The 18,256-nt window shown below is 37.8% G+C and overlaps 1 protein-coding gene across 1 annotated transcript in view; it reads right to left on the minus strand.

Annotated features, from left to right (window-relative positions):
• sdk1a (sidekick cell adhesion molecule 1a) overlaps positions 1 to 18,256 on the minus strand; it is a 274,209-nt gene that overhangs the window by 21,913 nt on the left and 234,040 nt on the right. The window contains exons 30-31 of the mRNA XM_024259668.1: positions 16,748 to 16,942; positions 1,722 to 1,923 (exon numbers count right to left, since the gene is read on the minus strand). Coding sequence (XP_024115436.1) covers positions 1,722 to 1,923; positions 16,748 to 16,942 — 397 coding nt within the window. The remainder of the gene's footprint in view (positions 1 to 1,721; positions 1,924 to 16,747; positions 16,943 to 18,256) is intronic.

Below are 18,256 nucleotides of genomic sequence, written 5' to 3' on the forward strand. Positions count from 1 at the left end.
TATATGAGTCATATTGAAAACACTTAACTCTAGAAGTCCTTATCATGAGGCTGATGTACATGCACTCATCAGGAGAGACTAGGAAACAGAACCAGTCTGGAATGCAAATTTTTACTTCCTGCCTCTAATTAAAAAGTGGAAAAACACTCTCCCCTTTTTTTAACTGTTTCAGCCCATTATCAAGGAAAGGTTAAGGAAGAAAATTGGTGGTAACAAGGAGCCTGCACACTTACCTGTAAGGTATTTCTCTACACTTGTATTTACTCAGTGTTTGGAGACTGAAGAGGGCCTGTCAGAAATTAAGCAGGCATCAAGGGAAAAGATGATACTTCCTGTATATTAATGAGACTGGTCCAATAGGGCCAAAAAATGCCCCAGAGATTTGTGGATAGAGTAGGAATAGAACATCAAAGATACCAAGCTTAAACAGGGTGGGGTATTAAGAGCACTGGGAGGATCTTAAGGACAATGTTTCAGTGTGTGTGAGCTGGAACCGAGTGTGTGCGTGTGCGCATCAGCCTGGGGGCCATGATGTTTTGGTTCTAAAGATGTCTCTGTGGAAAACAACAATTAGTACACATAAGACGTAAATGAGAAAGTGAGCATGTGGAGATGGAAGCTAATGAGCGATCGACTGAGCTGGAACACTTCATCAAAACAACAACAGCAACACTATGATAGCACAGAGACTGTCCCTGAGGCAGGTTAAAAAAGACTGATGCAGACACACTCAGACTAAACACTTCAGCATCTCAAACAGATCCGTGATGACTTGTGAAGAGGAGCGCACAAACGGCCAGAAAACAGGCGGGAACACACCGCACAATCATCGTAGTCCTGCTACTCAGACTGTAGGAAAAGTTGGAGTAGCTATCCACTCTGACCACTATCAACCACTGCCTTAATGACAGCAACACAGAGAAAGACGCGGATGCAAAGCGAAGGCACAATAACACTGAAGTCCCTTTCAACAGGCCGAGTCGGAGTGATGCTTGGAGAAAAATATACATGGCTGGCTTGGACGGTTTAGAGGGAGGGAAAGAGGCGGTGACGACAACAAGGATTACAGATGAAAAGGTGAAAAATGGTGTAAAAAGAAAAAAAGGATAAATGGCACCCAAACTTGAAAGCGGAGAGGAAAACTGATAAAAAAAAGAAGGGATTATAGGAAAGGCAGAGCAGTTCCTGCTGTGCTCGTGTGATTAGGTGACTGAGATTATCCCTGTTTATGCAGTAATTATGATAATTCCTCTCAATGTGTCGCTTTTTAATAATATTTTTTCAATGTAATTTGTGTTTTAATACGCAAAGCTTTTTTGTACCGTACATCCTTAAAAAGGAAAACTCCCTGACTGCATTTTAATTCTGTTCTTCACTTTGAATTCATTGCCATCTTCTGTAGATCCATTTTTCCTCCCCAAGGATGCAAGTTTTTAATAGACCTCTTTATTTAATTAAGATTCAACATGCTGTGCTTCACAAAATGCCCATTTTAGCAATTTTAAGGAAAGAAAAACTGTAACATGTTATATTTCAGTTTTTACAGAGTGGAAAATAACTTTAGAGAGGGATTGTTTTGTATTTCCCCCCTTTAAACTTGCTGTTATTACACGCCAAATTACGTTTTAAGCAAATAAATAAAAATCAAAGTGTTTTACTCAATTCTTTCTTTCACAACTTGCACAATCAACGAGTGTCAAATGTGTGCGGCATGTTTGCACCTGTCCACAGTCCAGGAGGTCACATTGTGCGGGATGTTGGTGGTGTGGGTCTTCCAAGTCCCGTTGGGTAGTTCCCTGAGCTGCAGAGTGAAGTATCTCAGAGGGGAGGAGCCTGAACCACTGATTCCCCAGTACAGGTGAAGTCGGCGAGCTTCAACCTCATCCTGGGGGGCGGCCAACTTCTTGGGTGGTTGAGGACGCTCTGGAGAAGTGAGAAAAGGAGAGAATTATTTTGGAGATAAAAAGGAATAATACAAAAATCAATACAATTTGAAACAGGAAAAGCAGATTAAAACTTCTCTATTTATGTAGCATGATCTTTTTAGCGTTTATTTTAGAATAATTATTTTTTTCTGTTTTATTGTTTAGCCTTGTGTTGCAGGTTTACAGTGAGTAAAGTCATCAACCACTACACCTGGTGCTAATTCCTAGACATTGTGTTTAAAGGACAACGATTTCATTTTTTTTCCATCCATCCGGGCTGATGGAGTCAACCCAACTACTGCACTTAAAGGTGGGGTAAACCCTGAAAAGGTCACCTGTTGGTCGAAGAGTCCATGAAGCTTGTTTTTGGACTGTGGGAGAAGCTGGAATGCCCAGAGAAAAACCCACACATGCACAGCAAGAACAAGCTCTAAACAGAAAAATCCCAGCCGAGATTCAAACCAGGACCTTCAAGCCCACCGTAACATTCACTTTTTATTCCCTCTGAAATATTTCATTTTTCCTCAAGTTTTATCATGCTAAATGTTGTTTACTGGCTTCCTCATAAATGACTCAATCACCATCCTCTTTCTTTTTGATTTGGCTCCTGCATCCTCATCATTGCCAGTTAACTATTATTCTGGTGTTGCTTCTATTTTGACTGAACACTTAAATGTTCAGAAATGGTCATATCAGTCAAAGAAATAACATTATTTTCCTGAAGTTTACAACAGATAAAAATAGCAGGCTGTGGTCACATTAAACACGAAGATGCTTAAACTTTACTTTTAAATGTTCAAGGAAATAAATATGTTCAGATCTAATTCACCTGCCTGTCTATTAATGCTTTAATTAGATTTTCAAGAAACACTCCTTGTTACTTAGATACAGAGTATAGCTGTTAAAACAGACTCTGGAGCTAAAATGATGGTGTAAATAGACAATACTGTGCGAACGGCTATAACTCAAAACATTTCAAGCAGACTATGCAGCATTTACATTTTTTTGTGCTGCAGCATCACACTGAACCATCTAATTACTGCAGTATCAATAAACGTGTTTCTTAAAAGATCATTAGTGCGCGTGCCTTCATCAGTCCTTGCTGTTCAATTATAAGATGAAAGATGGCTCTCGTAGTCAGTGTCTTTAAAACAACTGCAATCACAGTGGTGGGGCCTGGTGCACAGATGCATGCACATGCAAATAAGAACACAGCCAGAGGCGCAAGTGTCTAATTTCAGGGGCATAGTGTCATTGATTAAGCCTGGAAATAAAAAGAACTATTGATCGTCTTTAAAGTTTAATTAATCTTCACTTATTTCTCGAGCATGCACGGCCACACACAGCCAGTCACGCAGGCCTGACCTCCTTCACTCATCCTAATCACAAGTAAGTTGAGTCAAATTTGTTTGTCTCCTTTAAACCACCCAACCCTTATTTTTTTTTTTCAAACCTAGCCATCATCTAACCTCTGTTGTCTCTCCAATGCCACTTGGATCCTTTTTTTATTTCTACATTCTTGCACTTAAAACTACTGCTTGTAAATGGCTTATAGCATAAGCAGAAAACCCAAAGTAGTGAGGTTAGTACTGGAACATTTGAAAGGAAAGGAGAAACGGGGCTGTGGGCTAAATTTAGCTAATGATGTCATTTTGCCCATTACCTTATCGGTTATCAATGTTTAGAGGCAAACAATTGCACCACTTTATCTCTAAAGAGAGTCACCCTTTTTATCTGTGCTGCATGCAGACAAAAACACACCTACACGCTCAATCTCAAAGCTTATTTTCTTTTTCCAGGGATTAAGGTGGTCTCTTTAGGATCATCTGATAGATGTTTCTCTTAGGCCATTATGCTTGTCTCACAGCAAAATGACCCATTACGTTACTGAAGTGGAACAGAATCCATTTCTAAAGAAGCGCTGGTAATAAAGCTGCAGATGTTATGTCTGATCCAATTATAATACCTGCGCATGAGATTAGGCTTCTGTTTTTCCACAAAAATTCACTTAACTGTCACATATTAATTCCGCTGGAATGTTTGATATTTTTTTTAACCTCTTTGATGCTGCTGTTGTCTCACAGTCTTGGAGCTAAGCCAAAAGTTTTCACATACTTGTCTGAAGAGATGGCAGCAGGACTACCAAGAAATTCTTAAAGTGATCTTTTATTTGGTGGGATGCTTCCTTTTAATTTAGAAAGGTTCCGAAGTGTTTTTTTTAAGTATTTCTTGAAACACCATTTTTTTTCTTCTCATTTTTCAATGTTTTAATGATGAACTCCAATGTTTAAAAAAAGAAAGATTGTAAATGTTTCTGGTTGATCATAACTTATAATTACTGATAATAAATATGAGTGTAAACAGAATATTGTGGACATATTTTAGGGTTAGAAGAGGTTATTTGACTAAATTAAAGTTCAGACTCATTTGTTTTTTTATCACAGTGCCCCAAGTGAAACATGGTGTTGCTCTCATCTCCCGTGACCATTAGGAAGATAAGAGAAAATACACTAACACTTTGTGCCACAGATGAGGTGACTGTAATGGGTCATTTATATCTGTCACTGTGTTACAGTGGATGGTTTTGTTTTTGTTCCGTTTGTTTTTTTGTCTGCAGGCTGTCCCTCCTGCACTCCACTGACCACCACCAACTAATGGGGGATTTAGCCAGCTGATCTTGTAGTGCAGATCAACTGGAGCACTAATGAAAGTCTAAGGATGTCTTCAAGAACACAGCACACTTGGCCGATCTTTTTGTTGCTCTTTGAGCTTCTGATTATTATGGTGGATTTGTAGAAAGTTGTAAATATCATCTATAAAACAAAACAGTTTTTTGTAATGTTTGACATCACAGCGGTATAATATAGTTCATTTTAGGTTTTGGAGTTTTCCTTCAGTTTATTATTTTTTACAGTAACTGTGAGCCGCAGGTCATAACAGTTGGGGGATTATCCAAGATCACAGGATGTTAGAAAACGGATCAGTACTTCTCCTGAGTTTAAGACAAAACTATTGTTGTATTGTAGTAAGTGTACTTTGTGTTGAATCTCTAACTGTTACATGATTCTTATGCCGACTGGACCATAGATCTTGTGTTTGGTCATCTAGGGTGTTTCAGGCTCCGGGGTGAATCAGCTGGTGTGGTGGAGCAAATAGGTGAAGCATTGGCTGGTCTTACTGGTGAGACTGCTTCCGACCTGAAAGTGATGCAGATTAGAACCCAACCTTTCTCCAAGAGAGACAGATAAAAAAAAAAAAATCTTAGTCTGAAGCTTTTTCTTTAAAGTCAATCCTGGCCTTAAAATAAAGCCCAGAATTTAGTTGCATTTTGCTCATCTTCAGGTTCAGGAGCGGAAGACAGCAGGAATTTCTGCTGCAAATAAAAAGGCTTGAGGCTGAGACAACATTCAGGCTGTGCCAGTTGGAGCTGCAGCATGCAGCGTCTGTGCCTCCTTCAGGTGAGTCTCAAGGGGCTGGGACCACCTCACAAACTTCTAACAGCACATTACTAATACTTTGAATCGGCCACCTGATGTGTGGGGAGTCTTCCTACAGTATTCACTGCCTGGTAAAGCACAGGAAGCGTGTTTATCACTGTGAGTCGCTGATAGCCGTGTGTCTGATAAACTTAAAAGTGCCATACTTGGGGCTTTGAACTAGTGCCAGAGGCATACAAAAAGACGTTTTGGTGTCTGAAGAGGAAAACTTGAGGACTTTGGTAGACAAAAAGGACTTTTTTTTACAGATGGTGTGTAGCCAGTAAAGCCCAAGCAAGCAAGAGCTTCAATTGCTGGAGGAGTTCAAGAGCTGTCAAAGCATGTGGTTCTGTACCTGAATGAGCAAAATGTAACATACTTGTAGCAAGCTGCTGTTTTGGCAGATGAGGTTGTGCTAATGCATAAATGACCCATTTGTTAGTGGTAATGTTTATCAGGATGCCACCCAAACTACAAATGATAAACAGGATGAGAACAGCACTTCTCCAGGGTCCAAGAGTGGAAGACCAACATGTTTTTATTGCCAAAAAATTGGTAAGAAGCTTGCAGATTGTAAAAATTTGGCACAGAAACTGGTGCCTATTTATTAACAGCTGAAAGATTTGATTTTGTTTTTTAAAGCAAGTCTTTTGGTAAATTACATTCACATTTTGGTCAAAGATATGAATCTTAAAAAAGTGGAAGAATGGTGCACTAAAATCAACTTTAAAAAGTGCATAACCATGAGCAAGACAAGTTGTTGATGCCTATTAATGTGTTATAAGGTTTTGTTTAAGTAAACATTAAGTGTAAGCTTGAGAACTTTGGCTGAACCTCCTGCTTTCCTTGCGCTCAAGGGCTCAAGCACATCTGCTGGTGTGAAAGACAGAGTTTTGTGTGTCCCCTATTACCACGGTGTTTCTCGGTGGTCAGTGTTGTGAACCTCAAAGCGAGCATAAAACTCATTTAGCTCATCCCTCCGCTCCTCGGCATGATTCGCCTCAGGCCCTGCCACACATAACGAATGATGAGAGTCTGGTTTTGTGTGGTATCTCTCTAGCTCTACTCTGTATTAGCCTCTGTAAAGGATCTACTGAGGTCACATATGCTGGATATATATATTTTGTTGCAGACCTCGACATTGCTTGAGAAAAATACTGTCAATTTGGAGTATAATCTAAATTTAACAGCTAATCCAGGGTTTGCGATTGGAAATGTTAAACAATGATTGAGTAAAACAATGTTGAAAGCAGCAAACGTTGATAATTAGACTGAAGTGGAGGAATCTGTCGTCTACAGTGTTGCAGTGTCACAGCTCATCTGAACGTCTTGTTTTACCGTATATGTGAAGCACAAAAATGTATGAAACATTAAGTTTAAACATTTAAGGAAATAAATAAATGAACATAAGCTTTAAAAAAGGAATAAGGAAGAAGAAACCAACAAGTAGTAATATCCATACACCCAACCATCATAAATGAAAAAGCTCCTCACTTTTAGCCAAAATATTCTCCAATTTGTTAATGTTCAGACTACTTTGGAATTTCTTTTTCTTTTCTTTTCTATTAACTTTAATAATTTACTCACTTCTTTTCGTATCTTTTTTTATTTGGACAGTTTATGTTGACATTGTCGTGGATAGCACCACGGTTCACTTGCGCCAGGTTTTGGGTGAACCACAGGCTGCTCGTTTGGTCTGGACCACATCTCAAACAAGATTTTATGGCTTTCGAAAGAAGCACACCTTTCAGAGGAATAAATTTGGTCTGGCCCAAAAAGTAGTGGTGCGAACAGTTTAGTTTAGTTTAGCAGCTCCTCCTCTTTGTGGTTCTGCCCTCTTCCTTCTGGAAGAGCCTAGCCTTTTTCCCCATCTGTATTGCTTTTTTTTCTCTGTACATGAGGACATTCCTTTGTGTTTCTAAGTCAGAACATTTTGGTTGTGGTTCTTTTAGGTATTTATTCAGAATTGGATTAAAGACTCCTACATTTTAGGATTAAACCTTCTTTTTGTACCTTTCATCCAAAATCTGGGTATGTAGTGGCTTCACCCTCACAAAAACACTCTTGATGTACACTCTAATGCTGGTGAATTTGTGCAGACACTCCATCGTTGAATTCAATTTCTGAACAAACATGAAAATAAATGAAGACTCAAAAACACCAATTATGTCTCAGTTATTTAATGCTTCTTAAAAGTCAGTGCTGCTCAGCACCACTGATTTACACAAACAGAGATGCCCTTTTATCTGCTTTTTCCAGGACTTCAAGTACAGCTCTTGAAGTGTATGGATTTATTTTCTTTTTCTTCACATTTATAATAACTTAGATTTTAAAATAAAAATAAAGTCCTTCACAATTTATTTTTTTATCTATATTTTATTTGAATTGTTTCATTTTCACCCACGTAGATGGTTTTTTTGCAAGATATGACTTGCATTAATAAAGAGCTTGGCTTGCATCAAAGTTTATTTTGTGTTTACGATAAAGTTCTGAACTGCAGCAACTTTTGTCAACAGCAGCAGAAAGTTACCCAAGCTAAATTTGAATGCAGCTATTGTTGCAGCATTGGACTGCTTCCGCCCCTGCCCTTTGGAGCTGTGGGATAATGTGTCTTTCAGTATGTAAATTAGTGAACCTGCCCTCTGGACTGCACCTCCCTTTTTCAGCCCCCTACGACTAACTGAAACCAGCGTGCCGCCCCCTTGATTCAATCTGGACCAACAGCTGATCATTCTACTTGCTTTAAAAGCACAGATAAACACTTAATCAATGCTGCTGGGTTTCGTTAAAGTGGTTTGGCTCTGCGCCTCAGACTGCAGCTAGTTGCTGTAGTATTTATCTGTGCTTACTTATTGATGTGCTCTTGCTGAGATAATAGTTTTATTTCGAGAAGTACACTTGTATTAATGCATTTTAATTTGGTTAAAATCTAACACCTGCAGTGCCAATGTTTAGGTTACTTAAGTAAGTGCACGATGTGTTAAGGTCGTATGTCTTCATTTATGTTAGTGCAGGTTTAAAATCTGCCTCTTTGTGTTGTTTGGCTCCGTCTTTCTCTTTTTGTTTTAAGCTAATGTCACATAAAGCACATCGCCAGAAAGAAAGAAAAAACAAAACATATTTGGAAACTGGAGTAAAAGTTTGTTACTGTAAAGCTATGATCACACTGAATGTAACTCGTGATGAATTTGCTTGTGCCTCCTTTGTATGACTGTATGGCGAATTTGCTCCTATGCGTGTGAACAAAAATGTACCCGGAAACCGAAAACTAATTCATGTCAGGCAAATTCGTTTAATGGCACCATTACTACATTAGAAAAAAAGGTGGAATTTGTTGAAAGAGTAACTTGGGTTAATTTATCAACCGGTATGTGTGTTTTACAAAAAGGCCAGCAACGATGTTGCATGTCTGGGTTAATGAGACCATGCAGAGATGTTCCCAGTACAGGAAGTTTCTCCATCTACTGTAGTTTTTGGAGGTGTGTTTGGAGGACAGCTCCTTTAACTGGAACTTCTGTCCCTTTGAAGCCCAGTTGGACAACTTCCTGTCTTGCACTAGTTTAATTCTTACTTTAAAGAAAAACATCAAGAAGCTTAAAAAAAACCACAAACAGCAGTGATAAACTTTTCTTCCATGTTGATTTTGGACTCCACTCACTGATCACATTATCAACACATCACTACCAAAGAAAAATCCTGGAGTGGTTGACTGGAATATTTGTTAAAATTCAGATAAACTCTGGAAAATTTAGGTTGGTACCAAAAGTTTCTCCTGTATTCCCTGACACCCTTAGATCCTCACAAATCATTCTGCGCTGGCCACTTAAATCACCTCTTGCTGAGTCTTTACGTCACCTTAACAATGAATGCCTGCAGTGCAAATGTTCAATGTGAAAGCAGCGTTAAAAGAACTGCAAGTTAGATTTCATCATTTAGTCTTTAGTCTCTACCCTTTTCACCCAAGGAAGACAAACTATTATGTACTCTGATCTTTTTCAAAAATAGATTTATCAGTCCAAATGCATTGACGTAACAGAAGGGCAGGACATTTGTGTCCAAGCCTGGTACCATTTTATTTAACAGGATCTTATCACATTGATTTGAATAACTGCTAATTTCTTTCAGTTTTGGGATTTTATCACAACTGTGTAATATCAGACACAATACTGATGTAGTAAATAGTTTGAGATTTGTTTTGTCACCAAAAAAGATTAGCATTATCCTAACAATAAAATCCTGGTCTGGTATGACCCCAGAAAGCATTGGTCTAGGAAAAGATTTTTTTTCCTTAGTATTTTATGAGCTGAACAAAGAACCTGGCTGGCATGAAATCCATCATCACGCTCAGTACCGGCACAAAACATTCAACATCAGGAGTGATTAAAAAAAGAATTAGCAAGCACTTTTATGCCATGAAAAACTTTCAAAACACAAGTAGAAAGCTGAATATATGACAGAATAGCTGCTGAGCTCAGAGCTGAGCAAGTCTTTGTGTGGAAATTTTAAAATTAAGAGGCATCAGTTCTATTACAGGATATAATGGGTGTCATTGGAAGATAAATTAGATTTTCTTGAATCTTTGACAGTAAAGACATTTTCCAGGGAACCTTAGGAAAAAAAATGTAAGTGGAGGGAACAGACTTGAAATTACAAAATGAAATGCTCAACAGCATGATGGTGATTCATAACACATGAGTGCATAAAAAACAGCAAAATAAACAAACTCAATCAATACGATGACATCACTGATCTCATAAGAAACTTTAAAAGTGAAATTACTGAGTAAAAACCTGAGCAGTTAGTGTAGCAGCGGAGACTTGAAGGATAAAAAACACATACGGGTGGGCCAAATCAACTTGGTGAAATACGCAACAGTAAAAATCTCTGTTTTTCAAATCTACAAAAAGCTCAGCTTTTATCCGACTCTGTTCCACTGTGTTTGTGGTCTAAACTGAGCTATGTACCATAAAAGATGACCGACAACACAAACATCCCATGTGAGCAGAGCACTGGCATCGCAGGAACAGAAAACATGAAAACATGTTAGAAAATATGTCAGAAACTGGCCTCCCCTGAGATAACATCAGTGTAAAGTGTAAGGGTTTCTCTCCTTTCTGCACCATAAATAAGCGTTTACTATGAAGGTTTATTCTAAAAAATTCTATTGAGGTGTTTGTAAGTGTCTTATCTTCAAAGAAGCCTTAAGAACTGTCCCTGTGGCTTCACTTTGTTCTTGACATGAAGTCTTATGGGATCTACAGTTTCTGTATTAATAGAGAATAAAATAACAGTTTGGACTGTAGCAGGTGTTAGAATATCTAACTAGAATTTCAATGAAAAATAACATGACATCCTACTGTCAGTAATTACTAAAAAATATCTGAGCCAAAAATCAGCTCTGATCTTTGAATTAGAAAGCTGACAGCCTTTTATCTGCTTCATAGAACAAACCTGAGCTTTAGTTTTTGATTAGTTTTATAATTAAAGCTAGTTTAAATGATCCAGAGCTATTCCTTTCAAAATACTTTTATAGGCTGCTGAAGGAAATCCCATGATGCACTGGGCACTTACTTTTCATGTTTTTATAAATCACTGGTGCAATAACTAGATCTGGTTTTCTTAATCAGATGCTTTCATGTTTCTTCTCTGTCCTTAATGCTAAAAGGTTGAGACTAATAGGCATCTTATCTAAGTCTTCTGTCATGGAAATTTCTTTCTTGTATCACTTTGTGTGTGTGTGTGTGTGTGTGTGTGTGTGGTCAGAAGAAATGATTGTTTGTGCAATCTGGTATTTGGCACCATATCAAATCTTTCATAATAACTTAACTTATATTTAATTAAACTGAAATAACCTGAAATATAGAATACCTAACTTAATTGTAAAATCATTATAGCTTGAATAAACTGAACTGTAAGTGCTAAGATTTAAATATATTTGCCTTCTGATTATAGATCCACTTGATGGTTTATATATGAATTAGTGCTAAATTATATCATTTCCTTTTCTGCATTGCTGTAAGAAAATTATCCATCTTTTACTATGAAATCCCATGACTAGAAGCCTCTACAACACCTGCTGATTTGTTTTAGTCTAACTTTGTCTATCAGTTTCAAATGTTCTTTGCCCATCTTCAAACCTGATCCTTTCCACATTTTAAACACTGACCAATAACGTATAGCATTTTGCTTATCTCCGTGACACAGGGAAGCAAACAGTGACAAGAAAGGGTAAAGGAAATACGCCAAAGACATAAATGCAACTGACTGAAGAAGGAAAAGGGATAAATGCATGTTGGTCCAGACAAGAAGAGATAAAAGCACCGTGATCTTTGAATCAAAGGAGGATAAAATCTAGACTTATTTGTTTGCAGACTGAAGGAAAAAGGACACGATTATTCTTGGTCAGATCCCTCTTTTAAAGCAGAGTCCTCACTGGATGTCAGTTCCAATCTTCATGATAGCGGTTAAATGTCTGCTGTCTTGAGCTTTTCGAGATAAAACTGCAACAGACTTGCAGTCACAATACACGAGTTGTTTTTGGCAATTTGCTCTGTAACCCTGAGCGACTTCCTTTTGTTCCCCAACCCACCGACAGTTCAAATGAGGTAGATTTTCACTTACCTTCTATATGGCTTCGAAAATTCCTGTAACTAACATTACATCAATGTTAAAACAAAACTATAAATAAAAAATAAGTAGTAAGTAAGTGAGTAAAAAATAATGCTTCTAAAGGGCTTCACCTCTTCTCTCACCTTTGACAAAAAGCTTAAAGTGCCATACAATTAAATATTCAATCAAACTTAAATTTTAATATGTTTTTTTTATTGGATTACTACCTGTTGTTCAAAGTTGAGACGGCGAGAAGGCACAAGGATTATGCATCCCATGAGACGGCAGCTCATCTTACTTAATCCAGTAGATACGGTGTCTAAATAAATGCTTAATTTGATGTAAGCAAACCTTGTTTGGAGACTGTCCTTGAGCATGCTGCTCAGTTTTTAATTGTCCACTCTTAAAAAAAAAACGTGCAACTCAGGAAACCCATTTTACAGAATTGCTATATTTTTCTCCAGTCCTGCTAGAATTTAAAATTTCAACAGATGTCTCCCAAACCTAGTCTTCGGGGCACACTGTCCTGCACGGTTTCGGTGCTACTCTGCACAAACACACCTTATTTAGCTCATTATCAACCTTTGCAGAGACCTTACAATGACTGCCATTAAAGCCAGGTGTGCTTAAGCAGGGTGAGATAGAAAACAAGCAGAGCCATGTGCCCCGAGGACGAGGCTTGGGAAACTCTGGTATAAGAGGCAGGTCCTTTTAAATCCAAGAAAAAAAAATATTTGTGTATTATATGTATTGGTGCACTGCTGCATTTCAGAAATAATACAACTGTGCTGTAAACAATAATAGCTATGATATAAAACTTAGCAACAATTTAATGATGATTCCAACTCTGAAGTCAGTAAAAGGTCTCAACATATAAATTGAAATGACCAGGATGGATGTCTTGCCAATTGTCTGGATCCAGTCTTTTGTCAGTTCCTAGAGTCAAAACCAAATATGGAGAATATGCATTTAGCCTCTATGCTCTACAGATCTGGAACAGACTTCCAAAAAGCCTTAGATCATCTGAAACACTCAGTATATTTAAATCCAGGTAGGAGACCCACCTGTTCTCAGCTGCATTTGACTAATATGTATTCAAAAATGTACATCTTCACCGTTCATCTATGCTTGATTTTAAATTATGATCTGTATAACCTTTTAAAAAATATTTTAATGATCACACCTTATTATTCATTTTGATTGTAATTTTTAAAGTTTTAAGCAAAGCACTTTGAATTGTCTTTGTACATGAAATGTGCTATACAAATAAACTTGACTTGCCTAAATATGCTAAAAGTGTTTGTGGATAAGAAAGGGTTGTCCTTAAGAACATAAAAAAATAATAAAATCACACTTACACACACATTCTAAATATCTTCAAAGCCTTTTTTTACCAAGTTGTTGAGGAAAAAAAGACCTATAATCATGACAAGTCTATACACAAACTATGAAGCAGACAGTGTTTGTAAATACAACACAAAGCCTTCATCTATGGGTTATTTTTCCACATGGATTTTGGGATTCAGTAAAAACCAAATGCAACCAAAGACTCCAATTGAGATGAAATCCCTTTAAAAATGTGTTAACATCTTTGGGACACATAAGAAATAGGTGTCTGTGGTAAAAGTTACTAATTCCCTTTATAGCGTGCAGTTCCATCAGTATCCAAAGTCTCTGGCTTGGCTCAAAATAAAATTCAGAGCTAACCAAAAACAGAAAGAGCCAACCAGCAGTAGGTTACTGCATCTCTGTGGCTTTGACTCCACTTTAGTCTTCTTGATGTTTACAACTGTGTGGGCTCAGAGTTATCACACAGAAATAAAAAGAGACTTTCACAAGGTGATGCTTCTTAACGGTATACAAGTGATAAAGACTTTTGTTTCCTGTCATTGGAAGTGGACAGTTATAATGCCTATTGTTTATTGTTGTACAATAGGCTAATTAAATATTTTATAGCATAAAAAAAGATCTACAGTAATAAATATAAAAGTCATAACTCAATACCTCCGTACAAAGTAACAAAATAGGAACCCAATCCAGATCCACAATGAATGACTGCATCAATGGAATTCCAGTTTTTAAAAAGGGATCAAGAAATGAGTATGCAGAAGAACACAGAGTTAATGTACTGAAGCATAGGGCAACAAGCATGAGGGTAGTGGATTGTGTTGTCTGTGTTAGGTATCAAGGTGCAGTCAGAAGAGTTATGAGTGCACCCACGCCCAGATGGCTTTCAGCCCTTCCTTCAGAGTGGAATGACTTTGGAGACCAGGCGAAGAATGCTTGTGTGCGAGGCTGGCAACAGCTACATGACTTACAGCGCAAGATTGAGCTGAGACAGGTGCAGACTCGGATATTACACTGTAGGACATCATAAATTACTGAAATTTGATTTGAGTAACCAGAGGTAGGAAGTGAAATTTAAGAAGTAATACAAGAAAGAATGATGGAGTAACATGAGTCGTTCTGGATTTAGCAAAAATGAAGATGTGTCGTCATATATAGATCTTATTCAAAACTTTTACTGCAGGCACTGAGAAAATAGCCTAAATGTGCAGAAGTCAAGGTAAGATATGAGCAATCACCTGCTGTTCAATTGAAACCTGCATGACCTGAAGATAGAGGTCCTACAGTCAGAAAAGAACCACTGCATAAAATGGAGAGCCAGTATCAATATTAAACCAATGCTCAGACTGGCTGAAGGTGGCTTTCCTTCCTCATTGTAAACATGGTAGAGAAGAAAGCTGATCTCTTCATCGGAGCATGTGGCAGAAACAACATCATCTACTGCATGCTTTGCCCTTACTGTGACACTTTGACAACTCAGCCTCTTATGCTTATTTAAACTATGAGAAGCAGATCCGACCGTCCATAATAATTAAACAATTTTGTAAAACGGTTTAACTGCAACTTTTTAAAACTCTTATTTTTCTAAACTGTATCAATACAGTGATAAGACAAAAAAATAGCAAAAATATTAATAAAAAAACAAACAAAAAATGTGTTAACTAAAAAACTGTCATGGATTAAAAATACATATAAACTAGTTGTTCTCAGGTTTAATAGAGGACTGAAGCCAAACTTAGGCTTTCTTCAGCAACATGGTTAATAATGAGCTGAAAAAGACACAATGCCACAAACCCTAGCCATAAACATGGCTTTGTCATATGAATTAGTTTTTTGTTTGAACTAGTGTCAGCAGTTGTGTAAGAATGTGTATGCACACCAGTAAAAAGGCTAGACACTCTTGTCTATTAAAAAAAAATAGATAAATGAGTATAAACGTTTGACAATCTCAAAACTTTCCTAACATACTGGCGGTCAGGACTTTAAATAAACCATATCCCTGATATAGTGTTCTTCATTGACACTCGTTATGGTAGTGTGAAGCTCTGCTGATATTGAGTAAGAAAGCAAATCAAACTGAGACTTTTTTTTTTTTACCAATAATGGTTTCTATGTCATCTGGCTATAGAATTGTTATTAGTTTTTCGTGGTTAAATTGATACTAGTATCATGTTACTGTCTTAGTCAATGCTGTGGTTAAAAGTGCTAAAGTCTGGAGAAAACAGCACTGGATTTAAGAAAGTCTATTAAATTGCGACATTTTCAGATATAAAATGTAAGATTGCTCCATTTCATGAGAAATTCCTTTTAAACTAAGGCATCCATCTTCTGCTCATCTGGGATCTGGTCACGGGGTCAGCAGTCTAAGCAAGGAGGCCAAGACTTCCCTCTCCCCAGCCACTTCCTCCAGCTCCACTGGGGGGACCCAGAGGAGTTACCTGGCCAGTGGGACATGCCTGTAACACCACCCAAGGGAGGCGTCCAGGAGGCATCCGGACCAGATTCCCAAGCCACCTCAACTGGCTCCTCTCAATGTTGAGGAGCAGCGGCTCTACTCTGAGCTCTCTCCAGGTGACAGAGCTTCTCACCCCATCTCCAAAGGAGTGCCCAGCCATCCTCCAGAGGAAGGAGAGAGAGTACTAGAATGAAGATCGCCCAGTAAAATAAGAACTTTCCTTTCTGACCATAGCCAAGGGAAAAACAAGTGTTTCTGTAAAGAAAACTTGCTAATATTATTATTGAAATTCCACCTTTGTTCATTCTAAATCTGTAAGGTATGTAAAAAACTGTTTTTCATTCCCAAACAAAAAGTAGCTTTGTATAGAAAATTTGCAAACAATTCTACACTGACATTATTTGCATTAAAATATAAATTGATTGAATTATGGACTTAATAACAAAAATTAATTCAACTGTCAAAGCTTCTGTCACAAACAAATACCTAAATTCTATGTGGAGACTGTTTTAAAGACTGAGAAACTCTGTACCTTTTGAAAACCAAATTCTCAACAACCATAGAGAAGAATGGGGAAAAAAAAGTATTTGAATTTTTTTTTTTACTTTAGTCTTTCTTTAGGAAATATACCAAACACTAACAAATTATTTATCGCGGGTGGCATATAGACTCACAAATACATTGAAAGAGTTTGGTTGGTGCTGAATCCAACTGTCATGTACTAAAATGGCTGCAAGTAAAGTTAGAATTCTTCAGTATTTTCCAGACAAACAAGTGCAGAAAAACAAGGCTTTTTCATTCATTGAGCATTGGCATCTCTGGTCCATAAATCACTAAACACAAAATAGCTTTTGACGTAAATTACCATGTGCTTTAAGTATTGATACTTGTGTTATAAGCAAACAAAATCCTAAATCATGAAGTTCATCCTTTACCTCTGCGCTCAGTGGTAACCACCAGGGCCTCCTGTCGATCGCCCCAGCCCACGGCGGTTCGAGCCGTAAGATGGAACACGTAGGTCTGCTCAGACAAAAGTCCCGTGACGGTGAACTGGCGAGCGTTGGAACCCACTTCAACCGTGGTCCATCGCTGAGGATCCTTACGGTCCAGGCGGTAGGATATCTGGTAGCCTAAAGACAGGCCAGAAGAAAAGCAAAGTAAAAAGAGAGATCTTTGAGTTAATATTTGAATATGTATGCAGTTGTGTGTCTTTGTCCCCTTTGGGCTGAAAATCAACATGCAATAAGAGAAAAAAAATATAGAAAAATACTAATCCACACCTGCACAAAAGACAAAAATAAGTTTTTCTGGAGTAATAGAAACTACTTTTTATACTAGGAGAAAAAAAAAAAGACAGAAACAATTTTGGTATTGAACTGCAGCTCATGCTATTTCGCATACATGCATTCTCTTTCAGAGTACATGCAGAGTCTCTACTGTAACCTTGGCACTGACCCACAGTGTACATGGCTTGTTCCCGTTTCTCTGTCTCATGTGCAGCAGGCCATGTAATAACACTAACATCTCCCACCACATGCACACACACACATTCAAACCACTGATCCCTGTCAAAGCTTTGCACAGCCCACTGGCAACTCACAAAGACTCTTATTACTAGGATTGTATTATATATATATATCCAAATACACCCACACACACACTCAGTGCATCTGCAGACTGGTACAAACATGCAAGTAAGCGGATGTGATTAGTTCACACTGAGACTGTAAGGATAATACTTTGCTCAGAGGTACCTGATCTGGATGAGCGGTTGATAATCTCATCAGATAGCCTGATTATGTAGAAATCTGAATGCCGGGTGTGTATTAAAGGGAAAATGCAGGATCACAAACTGCATGTGGGCCTAAGAACTGCATTGTCCTGGACACCATCAGGACATTGCTTCCATCTGATACATGAGGATTAATCCACATTACATCAAGGGATTGTGTCACGTCGATGAAAGCCTCTTCTCTTTTGTTTTGGTGGCTTCTAAATATTCCACAGACCACGTTTCACACTGGAGTTTAGCATAAAGAACTCATAAAGTGCTGAATTTAACTAGAATGTACTAGTTTCTGTTAGTTATATAAAATACTTAACCTGAAGTAAAAATGTTTTTTCTATTTGTTAGTTAAAACAAGTGAATCACTGATACCAAAGCATGTTAAAAAAAATGCATGTTGGGATAGTTATTATCCCTATTTGGCTTGTGGGTTAGTATGTAAGTATGGACTGTATCAGCTTGGTCTCTGTCTGACCTTTTGCAGGAGCCCCTCCTCCAATCACACACATGATACTGTATAATCCTAGATGATTACAGGAACTCTGAAATATCCTCAAGTGTTTTAATTCCCAAAAACCATGACTAACGGACATGTCGCACAACCGGTGTTGTGGTGTTTTCCTAACAAAATGATCTGGATTAATATTAACCAAATATA

Source organism: Oryzias melastigma, linkage group LG1, assembly GCF_002922805.2.
Source record: "Oryzias melastigma strain HK-1 linkage group LG1, ASM292280v2, whole genome shotgun sequence".
Classification (NCBI taxonomy): domain Eukaryota; kingdom Metazoa; phylum Chordata; class Actinopteri; order Beloniformes; family Adrianichthyidae; genus Oryzias; species Oryzias melastigma.